The sequence below is a fragment of the Ylistrum balloti genome, unplaced genomic scaffold (assembly GCF_031769215.1).
Source record: "Ylistrum balloti isolate Yb309-2 unplaced genomic scaffold, AGI_CSIRO_Ybal_v1 Utg370706, whole genome shotgun sequence".
Classification (NCBI taxonomy): Eukaryota; Metazoa; Mollusca; class Bivalvia; order Pectinida; family Pectinidae; genus Ylistrum; species Ylistrum balloti.
Genome location: NW_026782423.1, coordinates 622,359 through 641,903, shown reverse-complemented (window position 1 = coordinate 641,903; position 19,545 = coordinate 622,359). Strand labels below are relative to the sequence as shown.

Below are 19,545 nucleotides of genomic sequence, written 5' to 3'. Positions count from 1 at the left end.
ATAAGATGTTCATGTAACGGGCATGATGTAGACCACATGCATTTGGATTTTTGAAACAAAAAAAAAAAAAAAAAAACCAAACGAACAAACAAACAGAAAACAAGTTAAGGAAGATGTAGAGATATTCCAAGGGCACAAAAATATTGGAAACAGTGTAACAGTGTTGAGGATGAATTCTATTTTTACTAATATGTAGACAATTCTAAGCCATTCGAGCTCTTTCTATTAAGATATATTGTTGGAGAAAACCTTCAGTCTTTAAGTTAGTTTAATTATTGAGTATCCACAATATTGAAGGACATTTGCATGTTAGGTAAATTTATTTATGAAGGTAGTAAATTGCGAAATCCCTAAATATAGGCCTATAGAATGTGTACCAATAGTCTTCATTCTCCACATTGTATCATGTTATGTATATATAATGTGTACTGGTGGGCCTAAGGTCGAAAGTTGTAATAAAGCTTGAAAGTTGAAGTGATTTATAGAAACGCAGATATCACACTTACATGCTTGTGAAGTGGGTGGCCTCGTTGACGGAATCGGACCCGAGGTAGTATCGGGTGCTTTGCTACTGGAGATTGTAATCGTTAATGTAGATGTAGGACTTGTACTAGAAGCCGCGATCATTGTGGTAGATGTAAAATCGCCAGCATTCAACCCGCATACTGTAGGGAATATAAAACCATTAAAGTAACACATGTTAGATATCTCTGTGTTATAATAATAATAGAAACCATCAGATTGTTATATTCTCCTTCAGTTGTATTCAGATCTGTTGATGCACACTGCATTACATGTCTTAAGCCTTGCTAGAAAAAAAAAGGTCAACCTACAAAACGGATAGTTAAGTCACTGAGGAGTCAGGATGTTTTTAATTTACATCATTCCTCTACTGAGTTGAAACATTGGGCATGCTTGGTATGGTAATCACCAGTAGTTCTTGTAGCCAAAAACCTCGATATATTGTGTAGAAGACACGGATATGTATAGTTTATAATTAATCAAAAACGCTTTGAATTTGATATGATATAAATGCCAAACAATAACTTAACCTGAATCCTAGTCATATCAGCTCGGAGTTGAAGAGTGGTATATAGTTTTTATTACAAGTAGGCCTATATATAGTATATAAGAATTATTTAATTAACACACAATAGAAACACGTGTAACCATATGTATTACATGTATATCTATTGTGATATTTAAGACAAATCAGGCGTGTTTTCCCTCCATCTTACTTTTTATTTAAATACCGGAAGTACATAGTGCAAAGTAACAATCAACAAAAGGGACCGGATCTGGATAAATGTTCCGGAGTGGTATCTTGGGTTCGACTTTAGTACATTCCATCGCCAGTATACAACCTTATACACAACACTATTATATTAGAAGTATTTATTTTACAAACAATAGAAAGACGTGTAACGATATGTATTACAAGTATATCTAGTATATTAGAAGTATTTATTTCACATAACATAAATAAATTTATATAATTATTATATCTACTATGCATAATATTGTTTAATAAAAATGGATGTAAATTGACTTGTTCCTATATAACACCTCTCTGTTTAATAGTAAGAATCAAATTACAGACTTTTCATATCTGTCTTATCCCATTTTTCAATTTTATGCTAATTCACCGCATGTTGTACAAAAATGAAATAAAGTAGAAAATAAGAAAATAAAGCTAAAGTTAACAGCACCTGTTTTTATTTAAAATTAGAATTAGATACCGTAAACTGCATTATGCAGTTGTTTTGTCATTATGGGACTCATCGCTGATACTAAAGGTCTAAATTTTTAAGCTTAGGTAGTAACTGAGGAGAATCCAAAGTGATCAAAAGAAATGCTAATATCTTGTGGGGAAGTGGACTAACCCGATAACTTAATGAATTTTATTATTTTCATATATCTGATAATTTTAGGAAAACCTGTGTTTATATGCCAAAAGATATTGTATATCTATTAGTTTCTCTGTCATGATAGTCCTTTCGATTGTTGGGGTATTAATATCTTACCATCTTTTGAACATTGGTTAGGACTGTCGACGTATACTAGTACAAGGTCATCAAATGCAATCTGACTTTGGAGACCTTCCTCGGATTCGTAAGCACGTATATATATCTAAAATCAATACATTGGTTTGTTACTGGTTTACAAGTACACTTTATTTCTAATTTAGTCCATAGAACACTTATTGACACATTTAATATAGAATGATAACATTGTCTTTTTTATTGACTCGTTATTGACAACTTTTCGTATTTGTTTTTCTCAGAAAGGAATATTTTAGTTACAAAGTCTAATATAGTAGCTATATGTGTGTTTGATAATACAGAGGTAGAGTTTAAATAAGGTTATCAGTAAAAAACATACTATATTTTATATGCCATATGCTCACCTGTTTATCACTACAGCTGGGTATTGAAATAAAACCACACTTCCATTCGTTATAACTTTCTCTAGATATATTAAGCAATGGATTACCATTGATCAGTCCAACATCAAACTTGTTGACGTATTTTCCGTACATGTGATACCAGAATCGGAAGCAGGCTAAATCACACGTGGTATTCAATAACGGGCTGACAAGTTGGGCGTATTTACTACTATCGCCGTAAGTTCCGAGGTAGATATAGTAGTCTGAAAGAAGAAAGTTTTTAAACAGTCTGTACAATATTTACAAACAACACAAAAGTGAAGAGAAACTTTAATATATATTTAGAATTAGATACAGCATATCCAAATAATGAATTAAACTGCGTCATAACGATTGTTCTGTCCTTCTAGGATCGTCACTGAAGATTATTACTGAAAGCGTTTTGAAATCTAGGAGGCGAATGAGGACACAAATCCTGAAATATTACTTTTAGTCTGATTTCAATATGACTGAGTTTATCAACACAACACTTCATACTCGTATATAGATACACAATGTAAGTAATCAAAATAGGCAAGTGAACTATACCATTTTCGAAAGTACCTATATCATCTGCTAGGTATTATCAATATGTAATAATGTTCTGTAATCAAACTTAAGAATGCAATCTTTGATTTGGACATGAAATGTTGCTTGAAACTAGAAACCATTGTTACTGGAGTATATTCAACAGATACTCGATAGTTCCAGATGATATTTGACGTTATCCTACCGTTTTGCCCTCCGTTCGTGTGTCCAGCTGAAGGCCCGGTACCCTGGAGAGATGTGCCTCCTGATTGTCTTATAAACTGTTCTGATGTTTTTGTATTTGTCCATTTACAAGTATCATGGCTGAAGTCACAGGAAAACTCCGGATCGAACTCGTACGTAAAGCAACTTGTCACTGTAACCATTTAATTTCTTGAATAGTTTCAAAACAATTTTATACATGTCAAAATAAGGTTATACTAAATGATTTGAAACTAACAATTCATCATTTATTATAGCATTAACAGTTCATGAAATGTCAGAAGTAACGTTGCCGATCACGTAGTGAATTGAAAAATCTGTAAAATGATAGATTTTGTCGTGTAATTCTTATTACTTAATATCAGTTTGAAAATAGTGCTTACCATGACATTGATCTTTTAAAACAGATTAAACCTTAACTATAACGGTCATTCGGAAAAAAATTATATGAATACAATTTACTTCTATAATTTTAATTAATTGATTTTATTAAAAACATTTGGTACCTAGAATATAATTTATCAATCACCGAGACTCTAAAAAACATTAAATTTAAGTTTTTCAAATCGTATTTTGTTCCTGTACACTTATTTCTACATCAGTCGCTTACCTCAACTTTTCACGTACAATGGAACCAACATGGACACCTTTCCTCTAGGTTGTATAATACTAGATGATTTATTATCGTGAATTTTCCTTTTCGGGATAGCAACATGCCCCTGCTTCACCAAACTATGGTGTTAGCATGTTACAGGTGTTTCGATATTTAGAGGCTTATATCTAATATCATGATTTCATAGGAAAATGGGGACAGCTGACAGACAAAGCCACATTACAGGGTTTCAAGAGACTGATGTTAATTGCTGGGAAGTTTTAATGGTCGTACAATGAGATAATTGACAGTATTCTTTATATCCTGGTGCGACATGAAGTTAGACGTATTTGATGCATGCTTGGTGGTGGGTTAGCTTCTTCTCAACAGGAAACGCAACATTCTTTTGTATGAATTTGCAAGTTCAACATAGCGGGTGTTATCACGCGGAAGGTACTTATTTTTCCAAAATTCATAGTCTTGCTTCAAATTGAAGGGGTCTACTTGTAAATCGTTTCATCGAATTTGAGTTTGAATTTAGATCATATTAATGCATCGGTATTTTTTCTCCCTTTCTCCTCTCGTGATTTTGTAATGTGTTCTTTATGCTACACATGGCTTTCAACACAGAATCACACAGTAAACAACACGTGTTCTATCATCACACAGAATCACGCAGTAAACAACATGTGTTCTATCATCACACAGAATCACACAGTAAGCAACATGTAACACATGTTCTATCATCACAGTCATAAATAAATAACACATTACGTCACACATGTACTATCATCACAGTCATAAATAAACAACACATTACGTCACACATGTTCCATCATCACAGTCATAAATAAACAACACATTACGTCACACATGTTTTATCATCACACAGAATCACACAATAAACAACACATTACGTCACACATATTCCATCATCACAGTCATAAATAAACAACACATTACGTCACACATGTACTATCATCACAGTCACACGATTCACAATATAACTGGTCACAGGTCACACTTCTTCTATCATCAAATAGTCACACATTTATCATCACAATAGGTCACAGGTCACACTTATTCTATTATCAGATAGTCACACAATTATCATCACATTAGGTCACAGTTCACACTTATTCTATCATCAGATAGTCACACAATTATCATCACAATAGGTCACACTTGTTCTATTCTTACACAGTCACATGATCAATGTCTCAACAGGTCACATATTTTCGGCTACAACCCAATCGGATAAAAATAACAACAAAACGCGCCATGTATCTATGTTTATTTTATATCTGTAAGTAGAAAGATTGCATGAAGAATTTAAACCAGCTCTGATTATCGTTAGGTCGACATTGATCGAGTAAAACAATTGATTTATCTTTGCAAGAGTTTAAGGTTATCCAGGTAGACAGATTTCATTTATCAGTTGTGATTATGAGGGGTATCGTGAACCAGTGCGTGTGTTATCTCTACCTGCACTGTATATCAACACGGAAGTTATATTTATAAAAAGTTGTACCAAATATGCTTTCCTACGAAAATACGTAAAACCTAATATTATAAATTATGAGATTGTTTATATACAAAATATTTGTTATGTAAGACAAAACAGATTGCAGGTAAAAATAAAGCCGCGTGGTAGGTCAAATAAACCACCCTGCTGTCATTGAACATTTGTACTGATCGATTGATGTCAACATTGAAATACATTATAATGACACTTACCGAAGATTGTCTGTAACAGTATAACACCTAGCTTGCTCTTTTTCATCTTTCCACTGTAAAACTGATTATATTAGTTGTAAAAGAAACAGTTCAAATCCACATCTAACAGTGTGCATCCGTATCGTCAATATCACCAATACCCGTATCGTGTAAGTGATATATTGCCTAGCCGGTTAAGTAAAACACGATAAGAACCACATAAAAAAAAACTCACGTGGTAGTTACATAAACATGACACAGCATGTGAGGTCAAACCGGATAGCACAATTCTACATCATAATTTAAGAAAATGTCTGTATTGTTGAAGACGGAAAGCTATGCTACTCCATAGAATCAAATTTATAGGCTGCTATCGGAAAAGGAGACCATGGAACATTGTGACATTAATAAGGCAGCCGAGTCAAAAGCCTGCCAGGTCTGGTAGATATCGAAATACCATCAATAGTGAGAATAGATTTATGTGTAGATATGCAAGGTGAGTCCAATTCAACGCTGTTATTAGGACGGTTGAACGTCAATGTTCACTTAACAGGGGTATTGTCGACAGACGTTTGAACGATGGGCGCCCCTCTCCCGCCAACCAGTAAAACGTCCTCTGTTGACTGGAAGTTATTAACAAGCAAGACCACACTCAACACTTGATCACCAGACATGGAATATTAGGTCTTGGCGAAGCTCTGTTTGATGAAAGCCGAATTTTAGTTAGTCCGACAAATGACATAATATACCAGCATTTGGTGATGGCAGTGTCTCTGTTTGGGGATGCTTTTCTATAATATGTATGCTTCGCTTGCATATCATTGATGGAACTGTGGACAGAAGGACCGTGATCAGATCCTTCCATCTTGTTTCGCGTTTTAATTCCCATCAATTTGCAGATCGGCCTCTCCTTGTGCATGACCATCTTCAGCAAGAAGTGATAAAAATGCTCCCTGACCTGCAATATCACCTGATATGAACTCTAATGAGCAGTTATGGGACAAGTTTGGACAAAAAAGAGGTTACTTCATGGGATCCAAAATGCCAAATAGTTGGAGAATTGTTGGCTACGCTGATATTGCAGAGACAGACAACATGTTTTGGCTTCCAGTTGTGAGATGACGGAAACAGGGATTGTATCAACGTGGTGACAATACCCGACATTGACATTTTCATACCCAATATAACTCATAATTAGTAAACCTTGCTGATCAAGGATCATTTTATAAAAATGTTTTTGTGATTTGATGACATGTATGTTAATAAATAACATATAGTCAGGTAGTAGGAGAGGATCAACGAAATCCGGTATATATAATATGGAAATTTTTTACACAATTGTCAGACGGATCAAGTCTGTCAATCAATTTTTTCCGTTTGTTGACATTCCATTTTTGTAAGTGAAAATTTAAAATGAAAACCCGTATACTTCACTTTCCTTATGCTGATAACATGTCAGTAGTTTGTAAGATATGTAGCGTGCCGACTTAACAAGGATTTATCCTTTACAACAGAGTTTTGACACAACAGTTATATGTAAAACAAAATATTTCGTTGTTAACGTCAAAGTATAATAAGCTGTTTCATCTCCATCTGTAAGTCACGATAACTTGTTAGAGCTTCCAGTTCTGTGTTTGATATGTCATGACGAGAAATTTATTTTCAGGTGACTATTTAAATTTTTTATTGCCTGTCTGATCTCGGATACTGTCGCTGGAGGTTAATCTGTAAAGGTGCATTTACACATTACAGTTTATGTCTTTTTTGTATATGTTTATTTTTGAAAATGTATACATAGATCATCATCATCATTGTACGTCATACTCATCATCATTATCATGATATCAATACATCATTACCGTTACATCATCATCATCATCATCATCATCATCATCATCATCATCATCATCATCATCATCTCCATCATATTCATCATCATTGGGACACCAGTACATCGTAACACTAGTATATCATGACACCAGTACAACATCATCATCATCATCATCATCATCATCATCATCATCATCATCATCATTACATGTAAACATAATGAAAAATATGTCGATAAATATGCAACCATTTGCACCACTAGTCATCGCAAAACGGTAGTAAAATGATAAACACGTTTTTAATCTCAACGAAAGAATTGCACTACTTCCAATTAAGGTTTAATCTAGACAAAAATATTCTTTAAGCAGGAATGTGTATTCAATCATTTTAGGGGAAATGAAATCATGTAATAGTAGTGCAATATCTACATTAATATATAGTTTAGAAATAAGATATAGAACAATGTAATGTTTATCATTATATAAATCCTACACAACTGCAAGATATGCAAACTCTAATATACAAATAAGATATTATTTTCTATAAAATGTTTTAGGGGAAAAGGGTTGGTAGTGTAGATATAGTATTGTGCAACATTGACCAATGCTTGATGGGAATGTCTCCCTTGGTTCGAACACTCTTCAATGGCACGCGACCATTCCCCTCCTCCTCGAGAAATTTAGCTAATCATTATTTTAACGTGTATTATATGTTTGCAGTTCATCGTTCGGATCTAAACACAACTTCGTGATATGCGGTGTAGAACCGGACCTTCGTGGCAAAGACATTAAGGTTACTATGAGAATATCATAAGGATATCAGTTTTTGTCAGGTCAACATTTTATTATTCACTTAACATGATTTAAGGCTTTACGGATTATTGGTCTTTGGGTAAGGGACAACTAGGTAAATAGAATTCTTGATTACTTTGTTTGATGGTTATGCTGCTTGCTTTGTCACCTATGGGATTATTAGTCTCTGGGTGATGTTGACGTCTTTTAAGAATAAATAAACGATCGATTTCATTAAATTGTTTTTGTGGTTTTTTTTCTATGCCAAGAACAAGCAGCTCATGGTGTTTAGACATATATACTATTTACAAACTATAGTATACAAACACTGTTATACAAACTATAGTATACAAACACTGTTATGCAAGCTATAGTATACAAACACTGTTATACAAACTATAGAATACAAACACTGTTATACAAACTATAGTATACAAACTGTTATACAAGCTATAGTATACAAACACTGTTATACAAACTATAGTATACAAACACTGTTATACAAACTATAGTATACAAACACTGTTATACAAACTATAGTATACAAACACTGTTATACAAACTATAGTATACAAACTGTTATACAAACTGTAGTATACAAACACTGTTATACAAGCTATAGTATACAAACTGTTATACAAGCTATAGTATACAAACACTGTTATACAAACTATAGAATACAAACACTGTTATACAAACTATAGTATACAAACTGTTATACAAACTATAGTATACAAACTCTGTTATACAAACTATAGTATACAAACACTGTTATACAAACTATAGAATACAAACACTGTTATACAAACTATAGTATACAAACTGTTATACAAACTATAGTATACAAACTCTGTTATACAAACTATAGTAAACAAACACTGTTATACAAACTATAGAATACAAACTGTTATACAAACTATATACAAACTGTTATACAAACTGTAGTATACAAACTGTTATACAAACTGTAGTATACAAACTATAGTATACAAACACTGTTATACAAACTATAGTATACAAACACTGTTATACAAACTGTAGTATACAAACACTGTTATACAAACTATGATATACAAACACTTATGTACAAGCTATAGTTTACAAAGGCTATTATATAAACTATGATATGCAAATACTGTTATATAGATCATACTAACCAAACATTCATTTACAGACCACAATAAGGATACCACATGTAAAATCTCCCATAATTTGCTTATAAGATTCTATAAAATATTGAACTTGAGAACTTGAAAAATCATATCTACTGCTTTATTTTCTGTACATATTAACCAAGTGGACTTTCTCTGGTGTCATATAAACTTATTTTTTTCTATTTTGATAAGACTTTCGAAATCATTATTGAAGTTATTAACTGCACTAAATAAAAACACTCAATGTCATTATCAACATTCCATCACAAAGTGAGATAACATCTCTACAGCATTTTATTTTAACGAATCTTACAGGTATGTTCCTATCATGGAATCGCATGCTACAATGTAATTTATTTCCTTTTAAAGTGGGGTTTGTAGTGCAGTTCGCTACGACATTGAAAAAATATACACATATTACATAAACAAGTATCATGTGTACAATACTGTTAACATATCAGTTATTTATTGAATCATTTCAAAAATGCATTAATATTTTCTGTAATGTTTCATATTCTAAAATATAAGGGTAACAAGCATGCGAGACAATTTACATATTTACAATATATCATTTTGATAACTATATGGCACTGAAAATCCTCTGTTTATAGGCTATTGCGTTTCTGTTCTGTCCACAACGTGTCACTATGAACTCCTTGTGTCTTTCTTTGTTTCCAACGAATACAAATTGATGTTATGGTAGACACAACTCCTAAATCTGCTGTTCATGATACAGGTATACAGTGTGTAGGTAGTCGTTGTTTTGTACCATTAGGAAAGGAATTAATATGTCAATTGATATACAAGTCTGTGTTGTCAAGGTATTCGTTGATTACGTTGTAACAGTATTGGTATTGCTCCTGTAAAGAAACAGAACAGACATAGTATGTATTGAATATGTTTACCTACTCTAACACATAGCCGGTATATTCATCTAAAACATCAGAGCCATTGGACTTAACAAAAACTCGTGAAATATCGAAACAAAAAAACTAAATACAAACACTATACTGACCCAGATCGTTCAATGATACATATATATTCGATGAGTAATATCACATAGGTATCTTTGTTACTTACAAAATTTGTGATGCACTGCGGTCGTCTAACAATCAGTTGTTGGGAGACTTGATAAATGTCGACTTCATCGTCCATTTTCATCTGGTCCCGTGCGTTTCCAATACAGCAAAAGAGTCCGCTTTTGGTATAACCGTCTCTGATCATGTAAATATTGAATATTAATATTTTCGTTTACATTTCAACGATCGTAGTGGTTTGATTTTTTCGTTTCCTTGTCATATTCGACATTTGGTATTATGTTTAATTAAGTAAAAAGTAAAACTGAAGTATATCGTTTGTGCTGTATTTAGATTTTATCAATATCATCATTTACTCTAACTTTTGTCCGAATATAGCCGACCACAAGTTACTAGGATGGTCAATACATACCGGCACATCACTACTGTCCTCATGGTGTCATTCGACTTCCGCCTACTGTCAATGCGCTCAAGAAGCTGAAGGAGTGTAGAGGAATCTGACAGAAGTGGGATGTCTCCCTCCCAACCAGTCATACAGAAAATCCGAACATTGGCATCATAATGATTGCTCTGAAATTTTGGATGCAATTTAACACAGAAATATCTTATTAATTGGTAATTCGAATTGCGTGAATGAATGGTAAAGGCCAACTCTCAGTTAAATTAGTATATACATGTAGTTTGCTCCATCAATTTTAAGCTTTTATAATTTGTATTTCATAATAATGGAATTATGGAATAATTTTGAAGAAAACTAACATTAAAAATATTGGAAGTTTGTAGCACTAATATCACATTTTCACCAATGAAAGTAGAAACTTTCGAATCTTACGTGATTTGTGACTCCAATATCTAGCACATCGACGTTATGTAGGTTTGAAGCCCCTTCCGCATGTTTCAACACGAAGGATCCAATGGTTTCATCAATGCCCTCTTTCGGCAACCACTTCTGTGTATCGAATTATTGTTTTTTAATTCATTAGTTGATACATACGGAAATCAAGAATATCGATACAAGTGAAAGCAAATCACAGTGAACAAAGGATAATTTCGAGGGAATTGTGTATACTGTAAAGGATGTTATCATTGAGGAATTTATCATCGCCATTTAACAGATATATTTAAACAGGAAGGTTTAGAGAAAAAAGAGACCGATTCATGACTCCCTTAAAAAGTTATAGTTGTCAAATAAAGCAACAAAGAATATACTGACAGGTGGACATAATCTTATCGAAATTAAGTAGGTCAAACTATTAAATACAAGCGCTAAAAGCAAAGGCGGGCCAGGTGTCTCCGAACGGCAAACTATTAAATACAAGCGCTAAGAGCAAAGACGGGCCAAGTGTTCCCAAAGAATAATCGTCTCTGGCTTCATTGATTACACTTTCCATTGAAATTTTGGCCCCTCCAAAAAGTAGATGTAGAACAATAATGCTACTAATATGCATAAACCGCGTCTTACGCATCCTTTGTTTGTAGTGATGGACTATGTTGACCACTTACGAGACTGTCCCTTCCAATGATGACAATGGTATCACACTGGTTGTCCATAAGCATGGTTAACAGATCAATAACGGTATCCTCTAAAGGAATTTGGGTAATGATGAAACCAGATCCGGAGGTGTAGGACTGGAAAGAGAATATTGTACGTTTAGTGGTTGATGGAAAATATATCGTTTATGATGAATGTATACAGAATTATATATAGATCAAGCACCTACAATCATATGAAATAAGTGAGATTAAAATAGAAAAAAAGAAAATGAAGGTATGGTTATCCTCTATGTGGATCACAAAATGCATTGAAGTAAGGATTATTATGACGCATTGAAATGATAGTTTTCAGTTATTTTCCATGGTAGTTATTGCCACTGTTCACTACCCTGTATAGTTTAACTGACGTGTGAAATAATTATAGAAATTTTACAGGAACTGCAACAGCGTTGATGTAATCTGTTCTGCCGGAGACATATGACATCAGGTAGACTCTGAATTTGTCGACTGAAAAACATCAAGAGCACAGAAAGTTAGTCAACAAGATTCAAGCACACATTTTAAGTAGATACAAGAACACATGTTTTTCATGCAGTAACAACATCCTGGATACTTTACCTGGTAATATGTTAGGATCGACATTCTTGTCATTGTTGACAGCCAGAAGTGCTGTCTGATAGTCCTCCTGGGTATATACTGGCCTCGTGGTTTGCAACAACTTAAATGGAGAACAGAATAATTCATTTATTGTTTGGTTACGCCATGAAAATACAATGGTAAAATATAGCATGAATCTAGATGTCTCATAGGAAGAAGTCATGTACAATTCTTTAAAATGGGCATGCAGTGTATATATAGATGTTGATGTCGACATATCATTCAAAATTGAGTTTCTAGACAAACAAAAGTTATACCTTCTTGCGGAGGGGTTGATTTATAAATTGCCAAAATATTAGAATTTGTGGTTGATTATACAAGCTTGTTTTTTATTATGAGAACGATGACGTTTAAATGTAAAAATAATGAAATGTTAGCTGATAAGTACTGGTAAGTCAGGCATTTCATTTTCGCACAGGAAGTTGCAAGTTGGAGACCTTTTCTTGTAATCTGATATTACCTCGTTATTTTTGTAATTTACAAACTACAATTTTAAGTTTTTGTTATTTGTTTTTGCTTTTAAACCACGTGTATAACGATCAAAAACATGTCCGCGAAATACAACTATCGCTAGTGTATGGAGTACATTTTCACATTTCTATTTCTAATTTCTAGACTATTTGTCCACTATCAAACCATGTAGATGTAGATAAGGTGAAAGAAACTCACTTGAAAAAGGATGCCCTATGAAAGTTAAAGGATTCAGGATTTATCATAAACATCATAAACAGCGATGCGAGCTAACGATGCATACTAGATACCCAATTCATATCCCTTTCGTAGAGACATCTACCTGATATTCCTGCCATAGCTTTGCTTGATTACGTGGTCCGTTGCCAGACAGGTTATCTAAGGATGTATGATACTTAATTCGTGATATTAGCGTATCCGGCATGTCAAAAGCTTCTATCAGGATGTGATGAAGGGCAATGTACTGGTCCTGTAGATAACAATGTTTCTATGAAGTTTTTATTTCTATAATTCAAGAATCAAATTTGTATTCTTGTATTATTTACTATATCCTATAAAAGCAACGGTATTCGAATACCGATAAATGTTTTGTTTTGACGAAGTTGCTTTTTATCCGATAGATATCTTATTACAATGAATGGAAATCAAAATTAATGTTCTATATCAAGGACGTTTAAAGAGGATTGGTCATTTACTAGCAAATGTTTAACGAATTTAACAATGCAAGGATCTATCTTAGCGAAGATGAGATTAGAAAAACATAACGACGTACACTTGTTTGAACCATGTTGATCCTGTCCTTCCTCATTGTTACAATGTACTCCATGACGTCAATAATTCCGAATTCTCTTCCGTAATGAAACAAAGCATCAAGAGCGATGAACGTTCCAGTTCTTCCAATACCAGCACTGAAAGTGATAAACAAATCATTTTGATAAATACCATTTTGTGAGCTTACAGTTGTTATATTTGTAAACAAAAAACTGTAAGCAGAAACGGTAATAATATGATTTCATAATAAAAACGACAGTGTCTTCGCACCGTTTGTAAGAATTGCTTTACATGTGGTGCAGAAAAAGTTGCAAGTATTTTGAGTATTGCTTAAACAATACATGTTCCCTACAGGCCTCGTTGGATATTGCATTATAATAATTTATAAAGATGGCACTGTTGATTTGAAAAAGAATGCATTTCTCATAACTGATTTTAATGTAACAATGTAATAAACACGTACGACTATCTGACAATGATGTTTCACCACCAATGTGCAATAATGTTTTAAGAGTATTTGTAAATTTTTTTGGGGCTTAACAACATCCCTTAAGGAAATTTGAAGCGAACCACCGAAGGGATAAAACAGCCAGAGCGCTGATTTTCTAAAAATAGCGAGAGTGACCTTGAACTTGACCTATCAACCCTGAAACTCTTACCTGTCCAAGATATTTTGATACTTTGCATACTTAGTGATGGAAGTTTGATGAAAATGCCTTAAAACATGAAGCCGGAAGGATGGACAGCGAGTAAAACTATAATTTCTCAACTGTTTCGGTGGCAGGGGACTAATGAGTTTGGTTACCATATTTAACCAGTCCAACCCCATGGCATATTGATTAACCTTTTATTAATCACGAATGCCTCATATAAATCTTAATCTGGTTACCTTAAGACAGTTATACATTGCATTATTAACTATAAAGATTGCAACAAAATGTTAGTGTAGCATTTTAATGCACACCAATTTACCTGCAATGAAACACCATTTTCCCATTAAGGGAAGTCTTGTAATTTCTCACTCTGCGGTGGAAGACGACGAGTTCTTTTGGGTTCGGAGTCCCGTGGTCAGGCCACGTAGTATAGTGGAACTGGTGAATTTGTCGCACAGACTTAGTCTAAAAATAACATTATTCAGTTATCAGCGTTAATTAAATTGGGGAATGACGAACAACGCTTATAAAACACATCTCTTTTTGCTTTTATTGATAACAATAATTGTCTAGTATAGATATTTGGAAAATAACATATCCTCTTGAACCGATTAACAAAAACAATCAAGAGGGAATATTAGCATACATTAATTTTATTGAAGTTGATCTGTTTAGTTCTGAATCAGCAAATAAATGAAGAATAGAAATACAAACTTACTTCTCTTTCTGTAACAATAATATCCCGGATAACATAAAAAGCATAGCCTGTTTCTTTTTTCAGTGTAATACTGAAGTGTACCGTAGACATCTGTTCTCCCTCGTCAGGCCAGTATTTCTCACATTTTTTCTATGAATGGAATAAAGTTCAAGAAAGTATTTTACAATTAAATGTTAAGTGAATCATGGACACTACTATACAAGTTAGCAGCCGACTATCGTTCGTTTAACATTGGTATCAATAAGATTTCAAATGTTTCAGTAAAGCATATCATGTTATCACTATATGTATTTACACTTGCGTGAGTATAATACATAGTTAAGAATTAAACACAATATTAATTGCTCCAATTTTACCTTTGTCCCTTCCTCAAGATTGGTCAGCATAACAATTTTTCCAGATTTGAGTTGCCAGATCATTCGCCAAAAGTCGTCAATAGTTTTATATGTCGGACCTAATGGTAAGGCAAAGTAGGCAAAGATTATTTTAATATTAGATATACATATAGTAATTGATATATGATATATATGTAAACGTTGTTGAACAGATTAAATATTTATTTCAATGATAAAATATTTGTTTACCTTGTGTTGCTATGTACTCGGCAGGTTGCGTGACACTCTAAAATGTAACACATTTATCCATTGTTATATGAAAAGAGTTGCATATATCACAATTGTTTGTGTAAGTAACGGTTCGGTAACTTCAATCCGTCATCTTTACCCAACAAATGACCGGTAAAACGTACATGAGTATATAGGTAAAAGGTGTAGGAAATGACATAAATGTTCATTACAATGATTTCAAAAGACATACCAACATTTGAAATTTATTTGCAGATTAACATTATTTCTGCTACATAAATACATTTACGTCAAAAAGTTGTAAAGCAATAACGACAACTTAAATATATGCTGTTTTTGTCATATTCTCATGTTTAATTATATTTTATTGTATTTCATGATAACAAATGCATAAAAACAGACGTCAATGTAGCTGGCGTTGATATAGTCAGAGTCTTTGTCCTGACTGTCAAGGATCACCCTGGAATGGTCATCTGTAAACAGAGGAACATCATCAAAGGACATATATTTCCTATCACATCAATTGAAATAAGTGTCAAAATAATAGTTGGTTGTGGTAGTTGCAATTAATAAAAGCGAATGAAACTAATTGCAAAAATCAATTATTAGTTGTTTCACGAAAGAGTGTGATATTCTACGTCTGTAAAATATATAGTTTGTCTTGCATAATCTAGATAAATATTGAACCCTGAAAGGAGCAAATAGCGCGGTTTGTAGAATTCAACAAATATATCAATTACATGATGACACATGTAAATGAAATCAAAAGCGAGGGCGAAAGAAATATCAATGACAGGGGGATACATATACATAAAAGGTATGTTGAATTATTAATGGCTTGATGACACACACACACACACACACACACACACACACACACACACACACACACACACACACACACACACACACACACACACACACACACACACACACACACACACACACACACACACACACACACACACACACACACACACACACACACACACACACACACACACACACACACACACACACACACACACACACACACACACACACACACACACACACACACACACACACACACACACACACACACACACACACACACACACACACACACACACACACACACACACACACACACACACACACACACACACACACACACACACACACACACACACACACACACACACACACACACACAAACACACACACACACACACACACACAAACACACACACACACACACACACACACACACACACACACACACACACACACACACACACACACACACACACACACACACACACATATATGAATTTTTCATTTTTGGTTATCTTAATCATTTAGTATTAGCAGAATCTTTTCCCCACAGAAATGTGAAGGTCAATGACAGTGGAACATTGGAGTGGCATTTTTGGCCTTATAAATGTCTTTTTTTCAAGTAAAAATCATATTGTGCTCATCTGATATTTTCATTACTAGCGCATTTTCATTTCATTGGCATGCAAATGTAAATATTTGACAAAACGACAGTTTGTTAAGTTTACTTACATGGAAATATGGCCTTGTATCGGTTCTTGTGTTTGTTCTCGGTAAGCACTGCGAATTTATGTTCATGTAAATCTCCTGATGGCAGGGACTGTGTATGACATACAATGTATAATCATGAACAACGCATATAAATGCGTAGTTATTCTTTTAAGTTTTTACGCTAAGTGGCTTGCTTAAAATTAGCATAGCAATGTTTTAACGCTACATTATAAGTACGAATAGTTTAATAGCATACTATACCAGCCATTGTTATTCCTAGTATGTTTTCTACATTGCAAAATAGCATTAAAGAAGGATGTTAAAAAATCTAACAAAATAACAATATTTATTATTCTACCAAACGGACACAAGTTTAGCTTTATACTACATAATGAGTAAAGATGTACCACACGTTATCGACATGTTTAATAAACATGAACCTTACATCTATTTCCTTATTCGGCTGTTGCTATTTAGGTATTACAGAGGACAAAGCTGAAGTCGATAAAAACGACCCCAACACATACAAATTTATATGGAAGAGAAGGATCAATTACTTGGTACTTACTTTGTATTCATCTTCAAAGGCCTTCGCTTGGTTAAGCATTTTAGTGTTCACTACTGACTTTAGGTCATTAATGGCTATACCAACAGGATTGACATTGCAGTCAACTTGTCCTATAACTCCTGGGTCCACAACGTTGATGTAAACATTTTCGGAGTCCGTTAAGGGTTCGGTAACGTTTTCATCTGACATTAACAGAATAAAGACATGTCATAGCCACCAAGCGGATTTCAAAACGAACACATGAAAAATTGATGAAATAATTAGATAATCACCATTGTCTCGGGGTGATGTTCGATACTGAGACAGCTCTTGTCCTCTGGGGTCATCTATCGAATCTTCCTTCGTGGATCTCAGTTTGTATCTATAATTCACAATAACATGTATTTATTTGAAAACATTGTTAAAATATATATGTCTTGGCCACATCTTTCTCAAAGTGAATGGCTTGAGACAAAGCTGAAATAAAGGGAAAAGAAAGTGGACTGGCTGTATAAATACCAAGTCTTATGTTTCTAATGACTTAAGCAGTGCCAAAAAAAGATAGTGTTATATGATAAACTATCTTTCATCATCTTTATTGTTTTACAATGAACACATTAAAGTCAATGCTAAACCATAGTTGATTTTTAAAGTGATAATGAATACAATGAAACTATGATTTACTTGTCAGCTTCATGCCACAGTTCAAAACGCTACAACCAATCCCATTCTCTTGCAGCTTGGGAGATTACGATTGAAGAACCTATATATCTTCATAACTGGTGCATTGTAATGAGTCTTAACAGGGTACCTGCAGTTATGTGATACAGGTACTACAGTAACATCAAAGAACTACCAAAATGTCAACTAAATCTCGATTCAAATTCACCTACAATGAAACTAGGGCAAAATATGAAGGGAAGAAAGATTAACACGGGGACTCATTAAAGAGTGAAAGGAGAAGAAGACTAAATGTTCCGAAAACATTAGCGTCTTTTGCTTCATTGACGATACGCGCAATGTAGATATTGCTCGATTCGATGACATATTCCCAAATGAGAAAATAGGCGGAACCACAAGACAAATAAATGAGCATCAGCATGAGCGTCCGACTTCACATGGACTAGATACTGTCACGAGTACCTAAATACATTGTCTGTGAATAAAGAAAATTACGTTTTTACCTCCAGATAATAACCAGTATGATTACAATAGCCACCACACCTAGTCCAACAACAACACCTACTGCCACGCCGGTACCATCCTTTGAATCTTCAAAGTAAAACAGCATTAGAGTATGATTGTTTATTGCTGTTTAGTGTTCAATAACTTTCATGATATCAGTACGTGGTGACTGCAGAAATTAGCAAAGACATAAAATCATAACTTAATTGTACTGAGTCAACAAGAATAGATTGCATCAGATCTTACTGATAGGAAAACCCATTTTTGTGTTAAACATGTTCAATACAATGTCACATAAAACATCTTACTCGTTTGACAGAATTTCCCCTCGAATCCGGATATGCAGGCAGTGAGACACTCTCTTGTTTCCTTTGCACAAACCTCACAATTGACACATGGCTGGCTACAATTTCCACCATACGAACCTTTTACACACTCTATTTGAATATAAATTCAGTTAAGATATCAAAACATTTTTGAATTTTTCGTGACTTATTCTGTGTTTTGATGGAAATATATCTGTCTAATCCAAAAGCTTTATGTTGCTTTACAAATACTATGCAATATTTAATTCCCTTTCACTCAAATTTCGATTGAAAAAAGAGAGAAAAAAGGGAATAAGACAATCAAACGGTACACATAT

At 33.7% G+C, this 19,545-nt stretch overlaps 1 protein-coding gene across 1 annotated transcript; it reads right to left on the bottom strand.

Moving 5' to 3' along the window:
- Nucleotides 1-10,049: 10,049 nt before the first annotated feature.
- Nucleotides 10,050-19,008, bottom strand: LOC132557675 (receptor-type tyrosine-protein phosphatase kappa-like). Its single transcript, XM_060222194.1, has 18 exons — nt 18,902-19,008; nt 18,011-18,099; nt 17,739-17,920; nt 17,192-17,279; nt 16,046-16,116; nt 15,644-15,680; nt 15,416-15,513; nt 15,060-15,188; nt 14,661-14,806; nt 13,690-13,825; nt 13,240-13,386; nt 12,408-12,507; nt 12,223-12,296; nt 11,799-11,924; nt 11,128-11,244; nt 10,708-10,865; nt 10,339-10,474; nt 10,050-10,118 (listed from the first exon to the last, which is right to left on the bottom strand). Exons 1-18 carry the CDS (start codon nt 19,006-19,008, stop codon nt 10,050-10,052), a joined length of 2,010 nt encoding a protein of 669 aa, XP_060078177.1.
- Between the last annotated feature and the right edge of the window lie 537 nt (nt 19,009-19,545).